We start from the raw sequence: 12,275 nt of genomic DNA on the forward strand, positions 1-12,275 counted from the left end.
AGCTGCACTTGCAGCCCACCCTGCTGAGAGGCCGCTGCCTTAAGGGACACGCCGCAGCCATTCAACACAGGCCCTGGTATGGGCACGACCAGAAAAGGGGGCGCAGGGCCACTGGCTCCCTCCCAGACACTGAGCACGTAGCTCCATCTCTAGGAGGCCCTTCCCAGAGGCTCAGCTGCACAGTCCGCGGGGCTGCGCCCGGCCCCGGCCCCTCACCTCGCTGCTCCTCTGAGAACGACAGGAGGCAGTGCCAACATCAGAGAGCATGCAGACCGCACTCGTTTGTAAAGATCACTTTACTCTCCTAGAAAAATACACATTGCAAATGTGAGGGCCACAACGTCCCCACCTTAGAGGATTCCTGAGGGAGAGGGACAGCCTCAGTATCAGGCTGTGTGTGGGGCGTGTGTGCAAGAGGCATGTTAAATATGGTGGGGGCAAGTGGACTTTTAAAAAAATTTGTTTTTCCATTTTTTTTTTTTTTTTTCTAAAAAAGGAAAACCAAATTGCCATCTGTCTGGCTAACCTCGTGTGCGTGCATGTACGAGGAACAGCATCGGGGAGGGGCTGTCATGCAATGAGGCAAAACCAAGACGGCCTTCTTGGACGGGGACTCTCAGGGTTGCAGGAGGAACAGGGTCCCTGGGGGGCTCCCCTTGGCCCCGAGACAAGTGCATCAGCGGGCGAGGGCAGAAAGCCCACTTCTCTGCAAGGGGAGTTGGAGCGGAACACATCAGACGGACTATGAAACACCAGGTCCATCCTAGAAGACGAATGGTCGTGACTTCCTGTGCTCCAGGTGGGGGCCCATAACCAGGAACATGGTCGTGCCAGGCAGTGTGCTCTGGCCTGGCCGGCAGAGGCCTGGAGCGCAGAGGGGCTCGAGTGGGAGGACCCGGTGCTCCAGTGCACACCCCGCGAGGCACAGGCCACCAGGCCTCGACCGTCAGCGTCGCCCGAGGCCGCTACTGCAGGCTGAGAAGAGAGAGTCCCAAGGCCAGGAAGGGCTGCACGCCGGGCACGGTGGGCGGGGTTCCCCTCAGATGCCGATGGTCTGCAGCACCCGCCTCTCACTGTCGCTGAGGTGGCCCGAAAACATCACATAGCAGGGCTGCTGGGCGAACTGGCAGAGGAAGTCTGTGAGGTAAGCCTAGAGGGCGGGAAGGGAACGCCTGAGGGCTGCAGCCAGGGCAGGCCGGGCTCTGGCCTTCAGACGAGAGCCCACACCCCAGGGTCCAGTCTCTGGCGAGGTTCAATCCAGAGGCGGAGGGCCACAGGCACTTCCCAGGACCAGGCCTCGCACACCACCCTGATGACGTGCCACCCTGAGGACTCTGACAAGACAGCTGCAGGAAGCTGGATTCTAGTACTGAGTGAACCTGAGGAAGGAGGGAGGAGGGAGAGAGGAGGAGGGGGCACCGGGTGGGGGGGCACGGACACCGGGGGGAGGAAGGGGAGGAGGGAGCACCAGGGTGGGGAGCAGGGGCACCGGGGGTAGGTGGGAGCACCGGGGTCGGGAACACAGGCACTGGGGTGGGGAGCACGGACACTGGGGTGGGGAGCACAGGCACCAGGGGGAGGAGGGAGCACCGGGACCGGGGGAAGGAAGGGGCACCAGGGGGGGAGCACGGACACCGAGGGGAGGAAGGGGAGGAGGGAGCAGCGGGGTGGGGAGCAGGGGCACCAGGGGGAGGAAGGGGCACCGGGGGGGGAGGAGGGAGCAGCAGGGTGGGAGCAGGGGCATTGCGGGGGGAGCACGGGCACTGGGGCGAGCACGGTCACCAGGAGCCCCTCGCTCACAGGGCGCCATACCTGCAGGTCGAGCTGATAGAGCGGGTCTGTCAGGGCGTCGGGGTCGTCCTCCTCGTCGTCCTCGTAGTAGTCCTCCTCTGCAGAGACATCGGGAGCAGGGTGGGAAGTGTCACCCACGGGGCTGTGCTCAAGGGGCACAAAAACCCAGGTGCCGCCCTTCGAGGACACCCCCACCTCCTGGCCCCGCGTGTGCACGGCTGTTGTCCGCACTCACCGTATTTACTCGTGGCAAGAATGTCGGACAGGAGCTGGCCAGCCAGGCCGTCCTCCTCCTCCTCCTCCTCCTCGTCCTGGTCCTCCCACATGTCGTTGGCGTCGTCTGCTCGGAGATGAGAAGCAGCTGGCACGTGCCTCCCCTCCCACCAGACTGGCCAGGACGGAAGGCCCCGAGGGTCCCTGCACCGCGCCCCTAGTCCCAGGGAGAACCAGGGGTGAGCAGACCCTCCCGGCAGTCTGCCTGAGAGCCGACTGTGCTGGGGGGCGGGAACAGGCTGAGAGGCCCCCAAGAGAAGCCAGCCGGGAAGGGTGGCCTCACGTCAGGCAGCTCCTGGAAGCCAGCCCCACGCGGGCCTGCAAGGCGAGCCCCATAGCAGTGGGCAGGGAGCGTGCGGGGATGCAGGACACCTTGGTTCCACTCGGCGGGGGCAGCCTGGCGGGCGGCATTGGCCTCCATGACGCTGGACAGCTCGTTGATGATGAGCTTCAGGATCTTGACCAGGAGAGGGATGTTGGTCCAGCGCTCGGGGTCTGGGGAGGAGAGAGGAGGCTGCCCTGGGCTGCTCCCCGCACAGTGCTGCACGCAGCACTCCACCCCCAGGCCACACGCGGCCCCGAGTGTGTGTGTGCAGATTGCTCAGGTGTATCCGACTCTGTGACCCCGTGGACGGTGGCCCCACCATGCCCCTCTGTCCACTGGACTCTCCAGGCAAGAATACTGGACTGGGTAGCCATACCCTCCTCCAGGGGATCGTCCCGACACAGGGACTGAACCTGGGTCTCCTGCTTTGCAGGCAGATTCTTTACCATCTGAGCCACCAGGAAGCCCCCCAGTCATGAGGCTCAACGTTAAAATAACTTCATTGTACTCTACGTCAGTTTAGAGCTCAGGAGAGATGAGAGCCTTCAGGGGCTAAAGGGGACGAGCTGTGTCTGTGAGAAAGCCGGGACACAGGGGCCTGAGCAGGTCAGAGCGCCACAGGCCCCAGAGACGCAGCCTCAGGGACAGCGTGGGGAGTATGAACCTGCAGCTGGATGGCAGCCGTGACAGATGTGGACGCAGGGGTCCCGGGCCCAGAGCGGGCTGGCCGCCAGACATCCTGTCCACTTGCAGCCACAAGAGGACCACACACGCTGCTCCCCTGCTGCGTCGGAGGAACCCATCACTGACGCCCCTCCTGAATGCCCCCCAGGTGTCCTAGCCCAGCGGGGGTGGGGCACGGCGTCACGCACTCTTGGCCGACTTGGAGCGGGTGCGGACGCCCTCGTCGGGGCTGTGGAGCTCCTCGCCCTTCACACGGATGTCCTGCAGCCGCCGGTCGTCGGCGGTGATGCCGTGCTGCAGCAGCTTACACAGCGCCACGGAGCTGCGGGGAGAGAGCGCTGTGAGCCGGCCTCCCCGGGGGACGAGGCCGACCGAGACTGAGCGGGAATGCGCCTCCGGGCCGGCTGGGGGAATGCCCGAGTCCGACTGAGAGGGGCTCCTGTTCCTAAGGGCGGGGGGGGTGAGAACAGCTCTTGAGCAAAGCCACATGGACGTCCACCCTGGAAGGCGTGCGGGGCGGTGAGAACAGTGGGTAAAGTCCAGGGTAAATTGTTAGAAACCTGGCTTTAAAAACAAGAGGAAGCCAGCAGCAGCCCTCAGGCGGGGCCGGGGAAGGGCTCTTGCCAGCGAGGATCCCGTTTTCTGGGAATTTCAAGATGGCAGCTACCCGCAGCTGCAGTCCAGCAAGAAGGAAGCGGGGCCGGGGGCGGGGTGGGCAGCGGGGCCGGGGGAGGACGAGGCCCACCTGACTTTGCCCTCGTACTGCCCGTAGAAGAGGTGCTGCCGGCTGGTCCACTCGGCCATCACGAACTCCAGGGCGGGCTTGCCGGTGGGCCCGGGGAGGCTGCACAGGAACTCCAGCAGGGGCTCCAACTGCGTGTGCACCAGGTGTGCGAACACCATGATGAGGGACTAGGGGACAGGGGACAGCGGCTCAGGGACCCGGCACACAGGCCCAGGGCCCCCCACGGACGCCCCCGCACCTGCATGACGCTGAGCGTCTCGGCCTGCTGCATCTTGCTGAGGACAGCGCGCAGGATCTGGTCCAGGCTCTCGCCCAGCTCCCGGCCCGCCCGGGCGATGAGTGTGGACACCAGGCGACCCACAAAGGCGGCGGTGAACTCAGAGGTGCGGGGGTCCAGCAGCTGGCTCACCACCTGCATGACGTACCACAGCCCGCTGTGGCCCTGCTCGTCGCGCCACTGCACCACCTGCTCCAGCGTCACCGACACATAGGCCCGCAGGCACTCGCCTCCGCTCTGCGGACACGGGCAGCCTGTCAGTGCCGGGCTCCAGACCCGGAGCCACACACCCTCCTCCCAGCCCCTCGTGGGAGCCCAGACACAGCTCTCTCATCAGAGGAGGAGATTCATTCAGCTGCCAGGCTCCACCTCTGGTCCCGGGGAACGCGGCTGCGCTGCAGCTGAGACGGGCCCAGGTCTGGGGACAGAGCAGACCACGGCCTGGAGCCTCCCCAGGTCACCCCCTGCTGACTCTACTGACGGAGAGGCTGCTCGGGGCCCGAGCCTACACGGCTGGGATCTCTTCTGCTGCTTGGACCCCACGCCTTTCAGCAGCCGGAACCTTCCGGGTCCTCCGGACAAGCACAGACGGGAGGCGTTTCTTTCTCCAAGGCAGGAAACATCTCAGCCTGCTGCTCGTGGCCACGGCTCGGACACCCGCGCGGAGGTACCTGCATGGTGGCGTTGTCGTCCGTGTGCAGGGTGCACTGGGCCACAGCAGGGAAGGCCTGGCAGATGAGCAGCTGGGAGAGAGGGGGCTTCGTGCTCCGCACCACCGTGGTCAGGATGTCGATGGCCGTCTGCAGGAGACACGTCAGGCTGCCTCAGGGGCGGGGAGGGAGGGACCCATGGGCCTGCCCACCCACCCAGAGACACTCAGGCCCTAGTGAGAGGCCCCACCGTTCTGCGCCCAGGGACACCCCTGCCCTGGGAACACATCACGGCTGGTCAGGGGCGGCGTAGGGCCATAAGGACGAGGACGCACCGCACACAGCCCCGCGGGGATCTTGTCCGCGGGCGCCTGCATGATGCTGACCAGGGTGGGGATCAGCCGCGTCTGCATGGGGCCCTGGCAGGCCTCGATCTGGGACAGCTCCTTGAAGACGTCCTGAGACAGGGAGGCCACCACAGGGTCTGGGGAGACAAGACGCGAGCGCTCTGTCCACACTGCCTGCCGCTGGCCCACACCCAAGCCACCAGCTTTTGCCTGACCTCTCACCTGGACCTGGGGCCCGGGGCAGCCGCTGGGGCCTGGGAGGCAGCATGTGTGTGAGCTGACAGAGTCGGGGACAAGTCAGCAACAGCTGCTCTGAAAAGAAAACCTGCCTCTTTCCCTGGGACAAATCTCTAATGCCTGTACTCCTGTGAAACATGCATTCATTATGAGCCCAAATGCTTAGAAAAGCAGCCCCCACTGACAGCTTGTTAAGAAGACACCACCGCCTCAGAACTGCCTCACACTGACTTTTCCGGGTCCCACAGGTTGAGTAGGACTGCATGTCATCTCCTGGGGATGCTCCCAAAGCCACTCAAGGCAAAAGAGAAGACCTTCAAACAGCAGAACCTTGTGAAGAAACGGAACTTGAGCTAAACCTGCTTCACCTAAGAAAAACAGAAACACCCTCCAAGGGGCACTCAATGTGCCGGGCGCTAAGACGCATGGTCTGTACCAGACGAGAACTGCAGCCCACTCGGGGGCGCACGGCCACGGCAGCAAACGAGCAGCAACATAGCCCCTGGGGGAGGCCGAGTGGCGGGCAGGGAGCATGCAGGGTGGAGTCCTCCTTAGGGCACGCTCTTGTCACACAACGAATCAAGTAAAACATCCACTCGTGCTCAGTTGTTTAAGTTACGTCCAGCTGTCAGTGACCCCACAGACCGCAGCCTAAAACGTCCAGTCAACCTCACATTAGTACCACCCCCCTTCCAAGCGTCAATATGCATTCTTCAGGTATAGATGTCCTCAATGTTTTTTCTGATAATAAAACCAAAATCTGGGATTCTATTCTACGAGTTTTGGAAAACAATCTATTTACTTACTACAAGGTGAGCACCTCCCCATGGCTTTATTTCTTTGAGACTGGATTATTAATGGCTGCACAGCATTCCATTTTATGGATGTAATTAATCTCTAATTATTTCCAAAGACTTGCTACTACAGAAAACATGCGATGAACACCTGATCCTACACCTCTGCCTGCCTCCTCTTCTTCAGCTCCCCTCTAATCCTAGTTCTAGGCCTCTTCTTTCAGGAAGATTCTGATTTTGCTGCTCAGCCTCCCACCTCACTGCTGGCTCTCTTCTCCAGCTCCTAAGGAGAGCGCGTCACAGGCGCAGGGTCTCTGCTGTCTGCATCTGCACACAAGCAGCCTCTCACTAACTCACGGCCCCCTCTGCGCTAACGCACAGCCTGCGAGACTCGGGGGCATCCGCGCGGCCCCGCCCCGCGTACCGTTGCTGTACTTCAGGAAGATGGCGATGGTGAAGGGGCAGATTTTGCTCTCCATGCTCGCTGTGAACTCGGGGTCCACCGTGCAGACGATGCACAGGGTCTCCATCACCAGGTTGAGGACCTCGGAGCTGAACTGGGCTGCGAGGTGGATCAGGCCGTCCAGGATGCTGGGGAGGAAGGGCTGCAGCACGGCTGTGCTCTCTGAGACTTTTAGCTGGTCACAGTAGCTGGGGAGCGAGACAAGCAAGACGCTCACCAGCAGGCCGGCTCTGGGCTCCCCGGCCAGGGTGACCCGCTACAGAGCTCATGAAGCTGCTTCCAGAGTTCACTAGACTTTTACGTCTTTGTGTAGCTTTTTTTTTTTTTTTTTTTTAGAATTTTCAGCACCACCATTTCTATGTTTTCTAAGGTATTTCTGCTTTGGTCTTCACGATTTCCTTTAAAATTTCTTTCATCCCATTTTGTTATGAAATCCCAGTCATAGCTATATCCAGATCATTAAGATATTAAGTCAAACGCATTATGCTTCCGCGGGCTACCGTTTTAGGCACATTCCTCAGATAGATAGGTATAAAGATATAGTATGTACTTTTTTGTTATTTTCCAGTTAGTGTTTTTAAATCTCTTCCAATACAACGGTTATTAATAGTAGACTATTTTTTTACTTTCAAGTTACGAAAATTTTGTACTTTTTCGCGGTTTTTGCATCCTAAAATTAGATCAATTTATAGAAACATTTTACTCATACTTACAAATTTGGTGTACTATTTGTGGGGTTTAGATGTTTGTTTTAAAACAGAAACAGACTCACAGACTTTGAACCTATGGTTACAGGGGGAGAAGGTGGAGAAGAGGGATAGTGGGAGTTTGGGATGGACATGTACCCACTGCTGTATTGAAAACAGATAACCAACAAGGACCTACTCTGTAGCACAGGAAACTCTGCTCAGGACTGTAATCATCTAAATGGTAAAAGAGTTTAAGAACAGACACATGTACGACTGAATCTCTGTGCTGACCCCTGACACTAACACAGCACTGTTAGTCGACTACACTCCAACATAAAAATTATTCAAAAATTTACCTTAAAAAAATATTTATTACACATACTTCTACCTCAGTTCAGTTCAGTTGCTCAGTCGTGTCTGACTCTTTGCGACCCCATGAATTGCAGCACGCCAGCCCTCCTTGTCCGTCACCAACTCCCGGAGTTCACTCAAACTCATGTCCATCAAGTCGGTGATGCCATCCAGCCATCTCATCCTCTGTCATCCCCTCCTCCTCCTGCCCCTAATCCCTCAGCATCAGGGTCTTTTCCAATGAGTCAACTCTTTGTATGAGGTGGCCAAAGTATTGGAGTTTCAGCTTCAGCATCAGTCCTTCCAAAGAACACCCAGGACTGATCTCCTTTAGGACGGACTGGTTGGATCTCCTTGCAGTCCAAGGGACTCTCAAGAGTCTTCTCCAACACCACAGTTCAAAAGCATTAATTCTTCGGCACTCAGCTTTCTTCACAGTCCAACTCTCACACCCATACATGACTACTAGAAAAACCATAGCCTTGACTAGACAGACCTTTGTTGGCAAAGTAATATCTCTGCTTTTCAATATGCTATCTAGGTTGGTCATAACTTTCCTTCCAAGGAGTAAGCGTCTTTTAATTTCATGGCTGCAATCACCATCTGCCGTGATTTCGGAGCCCAAAAAAATAAAGTCTGACACTGTTTCCACTGTTTCCCCATCTATTTCCCATGAAGTGATGGGACCAGATGCCATGATCTTCGTTTTCTGAATGTTGAGCTTTAAGCCAACTTTTTCACTCTCCTCTTTCACCTTCATCAAGAGGCTTTTGAGCTCCTCTTCACTTTCTGCCATAAGGGTGGTGTCATCTGCGTATCTGAGGTTATTGATATTTCTCCCAGCAATCTTGATTCCAGCTTGTGCTTCACCCAGCCCAACGTTTCTCATGATGTACTCTGCATAGAAGTTAAATAAGCAGGGTGACAATATACAGCCTTGACGTACTCCTTTTCCTATTTGGAACCAGTCTGTTGTTCCATGTCCAGTTCTAACTGTTGCTTCCTGACCTGCATACAGGTTTCTCAAGAGGCAGGTAAGGTGGTCTGGTATGCCCATCTCTTTCAGAATTTTCCACAGTTTATTGTGATCCACACAGTCAAAGGCTTTGGCATAGTCAATAAAGCAGAAATAGATGTTTTTCTGTAACTCTCATCCTTTTTCCACAATTCAGTGGATGTTGGCAATTTGATCTCTGGTTCCTCTGCCTCTTCTAAAACCAGCTTGAACATCTGGAATTTCGCACTTCACGTATTGCTGAAGCCTGGCTTGGAGAATTTTGAGCATTACTTTACTAGCGTGTGAGATGAGTGCAATTGTGTGGTCGTTTGAGCATTCTTTGGCATTGCCTTTCTTTGGGATTGGAATGAAAACTGACCTCTTCCAGTCCTGTGGCCACTGCTGAGTTTTCCAAATTTGCTGGCATATTGAGTGCAGCACTTTCACAGCATCAAGTTTCAGGATTTGAAATAGCTCAACTGGAATTCCATCACCTCCACTAGCTTTGTTCGTAGTGATGCTTTCTAAGGCCCACTTGACTTCACATCCAGGATGTCTGGCTCGAGGTGAGTGATCACACCATCGTGATTATCTTGGTCGTGAAGCTCTTTTTTGTACAGTTCTTCTGTGTATTCTTGCCACATTAACCTCTTAATCAATAAACATTTACTAGATGCTGCTCACCATGTCCAATGGGATACATTATAAAAATACATCATCCAAGTCTTTATTTTTGTTATCTATGGAATGGTAACAAGTCAGTAAACACTGTTTCTGTAGGCTAACAGAAGCTGGTGCAGAGGCAAGGCGCTGCCCAGGCCCTCGATGAGCGGGTCTCTGGTGTGATGCATAGACATCTCGTAACGTCTGTGTGTCAGCTGCTGGGTTCAGAGGTCATGGTGACCAGTATACCTGTGGGCTTGGACCTCAGGTCTGACCACTCCCTGTTCCTGGCTCACAGCTCCTTGATTTTCAAGGCCACCGTGCTCTGCACCACCCCTCCTGAAGAGTGGGCTGGGCAGACACTTGCGCTGGGACTGCCTGGGCCCACTCCTCCCAAGGCGGCCGCACTCCAAGTGCCAGCACAGCCTGGCAGGTCAGAGGGGCCGCCCTGTGTGCTCAGACCATGTGGCATCTTCTATGCCATGCCGAAGAGGTTAAGCTTTACTCTGGAAGTCCGTGTGTCTCAAAGTTTTTTTTCTTTCACAAACCACTTCTGACATCTAATTTCTTCCCCTAGAGTCTTTAGGGGAACCGACACCCCAGGAAAATGCTGTTTGTGTCCAGTGGCCTCACGGATCGCCTGGCACGCTCCTTCTCCTGGGTACCTGCATCCCAGAGCTTGAAGAGCATAACCAGGGCCAGAGAGTTTCCACTGCAGCAGCAAAAATACAAGTACTCAATTCTAGAAAGACCAGTTTGAGAGCTGAGATAATAAAGATGGCAGCAGTCTGCAGCCGCAGGCAGCAAAACCCCTTTGGGGCCCCTGCAGGAACTCAGGCAGATGCTGAGCACACACGGGGCAGCTGGAGTGGGGGGGGGCAGGGGGGGAGGGGGAGAGGAGAGTGGGGAACCGAGCTCCGGAGGCAGAGGCTGGTGTCTCTGGGAGGACAGAGCTCTGCTTTGGGTGCAGGACCCACAGGTGCGGGGTCTGCACCTTTATGGTGACAGGGACTGCAGGCAGGGGAGGCCTGCAGGTGGTCGTTAGGAGGCTCAGCAGTGGCTGCTGTTAGTCTTCAGTACTCACACCTGTCCTGGTACAGACAGGAGCACACATGTGAACCCGGAGCTGTGGAGAAAGGTCGGCATACATGTGACTAGAGAAATGTGGCCCATGTGTAAGGATCTGTCACCAATATCCCGCACAGGAGTGCTCTGAGGCAGTGTGCAGTACGATGGACAGGAGACAGGGCAGGCTCAGGGATGCGCTGAGGACAGGCTGGGCTGAGACTGGCTGCAGAACTGAAGAGGGCAGGGCCACACGTGAACACTGGCTGAGGACAGGCACGGCGAGGACCCTTCCCTCACAGGAGCTCACCCCCCGGGGTCCGCTCTTCCACACATGACGCACGGCTTTGTAAACGTGGGCCGTGCCGTTTCTCTGCTCTGCGTGTTCATGGCTTCCGTCAGTTCTCCCGGGACAGCGGCTACTCCTTTCAAGAGAGCCCTGCCTGTGTAGTCAGAGAACTGAAAGTTATTTCAAAATTAAAAAAAAAACTCTCTTCACGTATTTTTTCTGATTATAAAAGTAGTATAAAATGTCAGCTTTTCTCAGCTTTACTGCTGTGTACTCCAACCATGACATGGTGAGCACGAGCGCTGTGGCACCTGGATGCGCGTCCACACCGCATAGGTTTCCCCTCATCCACTTTCTCACCACGTCCGTCCCCTCAGGCTCCCCTGCTGCTGGGAACGTGCGGTCTCCACTCTCCGTTACACACAGCGCAGGCGCCGACAGTCGAGTTCCATGCTGGAGCCTCAGGCCTGACTCATCCTGGGACGACAGCGAGCTCCCTTCCCCCTTCCCTGCCTGCACCCTGACCTCGGCCTTCTGCTCTCCTTCACAGCAAGTCTGGCCTTTCCAGAAGCCTCCAGAGGGACGTGTGTGGCTCAGCTCAGTCAGCACAGTGCCCTCGAGGTCCACCCGGCTGCTGCAGACGGCAGGCTTCCTTCGAACAGCTGAGTTCCGTCCACTGGACGCACATCACCTTTGCCCACTCCCCGCCGATGCTCTCAAGCAGCTGCCACAGCCCGGCTACGTGAACAGCACAGCAAGGAGAGCGAGCACAGGTTTCGGTTCAAGATTGTGTTCCATTTCCTCTGGTTGGATCAAATGGTAGCTCTATTTTTTAATTTTTTTAAGACCCTCCATACTCTTCTCCACAGTGGTTGCACCAATTTACACTCCCACCAACAGTACAAAAGTGTTCCTTTCTCTCCACACCCTCGTTAATCTTGTTATCTTTTTTAAAAATATTAACTAGCTTGCTTATTTCTGGCTCTTCTGGGCCTTCACTGCAGTGTGTGGGCTCTCTTTAGCTATGGTGCGTGGGCTCAGCAGTTCTGGCGCACGAGCTGAGTTGTCCCGCAGCCCACGCAATCTTCTCAGACCAGGAATCAAACCCGTGTCCCTGTCCTGGCAAGTGGATTCTTATCCACTGAACCACCAGGGAAGTCCTCTTCTTGTCTTTTTGACACTAGCCATGCTGACAAGTTTGACATGAGCGCTCACTGTGGTTTTGATTTGCATTTTCCTGGGACCTAGTGGTGCTGAGCACCCTGTCAGGTACCTATTGGCCACCTGTGTGTCTTCTCTAGGAAAAAACATATTTTCCAACCCTCTGCCATTTATTTTTTACCAGATTGTTTATTTGCTATTGAGCTGTATGAGCCTGTTAAATATTTTGCATATTAACCCCTTATCAGATAAATGGTTTGCGAATATTTTCTTTCCTTCGGTGGCTACTGCTTCCTTTGGCTCATGGCTTCCTGTGCTTTTTTAGTCTGATGTGGTCCCACTCATTTATTTTTGCTTTTGTTGCCTCTGCTCTTGGTGTCAAATGTAAGAAGTCACTGCCAAGACCAGTGTCAGAGAATTTAATTTTTAGGTTTTTCTAAGAGTCTCATGATTATAGGTCTTAGTTCAAGTCTT

At 55.9% G+C, this 12,275-nt stretch overlaps 1 protein-coding gene across 1 annotated transcript in view; it reads right to left on the reverse strand.

The window, feature by feature from the left end:
• Positions 1–278: 278 nt before the first annotated feature.
• Positions 279–12,275, reverse strand: part of IPO9 (importin 9) — a 39,365-nt gene continuing 27,368 nt past the window's right edge. The window contains exons 15-24 of the mRNA XM_055583223.1: positions 6,548–6,774; positions 5,081–5,229; positions 4,767–4,895; positions 4,057–4,332; positions 3,819–3,985; positions 3,262–3,395; positions 2,437–2,559; positions 2,027–2,131; positions 1,813–1,889; positions 279–1,150 (exon numbers count right to left, since the gene is read on the reverse strand). Coding sequence (XP_055439198.1) covers positions 1,040–1,150; positions 1,813–1,889; positions 2,027–2,131; positions 2,437–2,559; positions 3,262–3,395; positions 3,819–3,985; positions 4,057–4,332; positions 4,767–4,895; positions 5,081–5,229; positions 6,548–6,774 — 1,498 coding nt within the window. The 3' untranslated portion in view covers positions 279–1,039. The remainder of the gene's footprint in view (positions 1,151–1,812; positions 1,890–2,026; positions 2,132–2,436; positions 2,560–3,261; positions 3,396–3,818; positions 3,986–4,056; positions 4,333–4,766; positions 4,896–5,080; positions 5,230–6,547; positions 6,775–12,275) is intronic.

The sequence above is a fragment of the Bubalus kerabau genome, chromosome 5 (genome assembly GCF_029407905.1).
Source record: "Bubalus kerabau isolate K-KA32 ecotype Philippines breed swamp buffalo chromosome 5, PCC_UOA_SB_1v2, whole genome shotgun sequence".
NCBI classification, from domain to species: domain Eukaryota; kingdom Metazoa; phylum Chordata; class Mammalia; order Artiodactyla; family Bovidae; genus Bubalus; species Bubalus kerabau.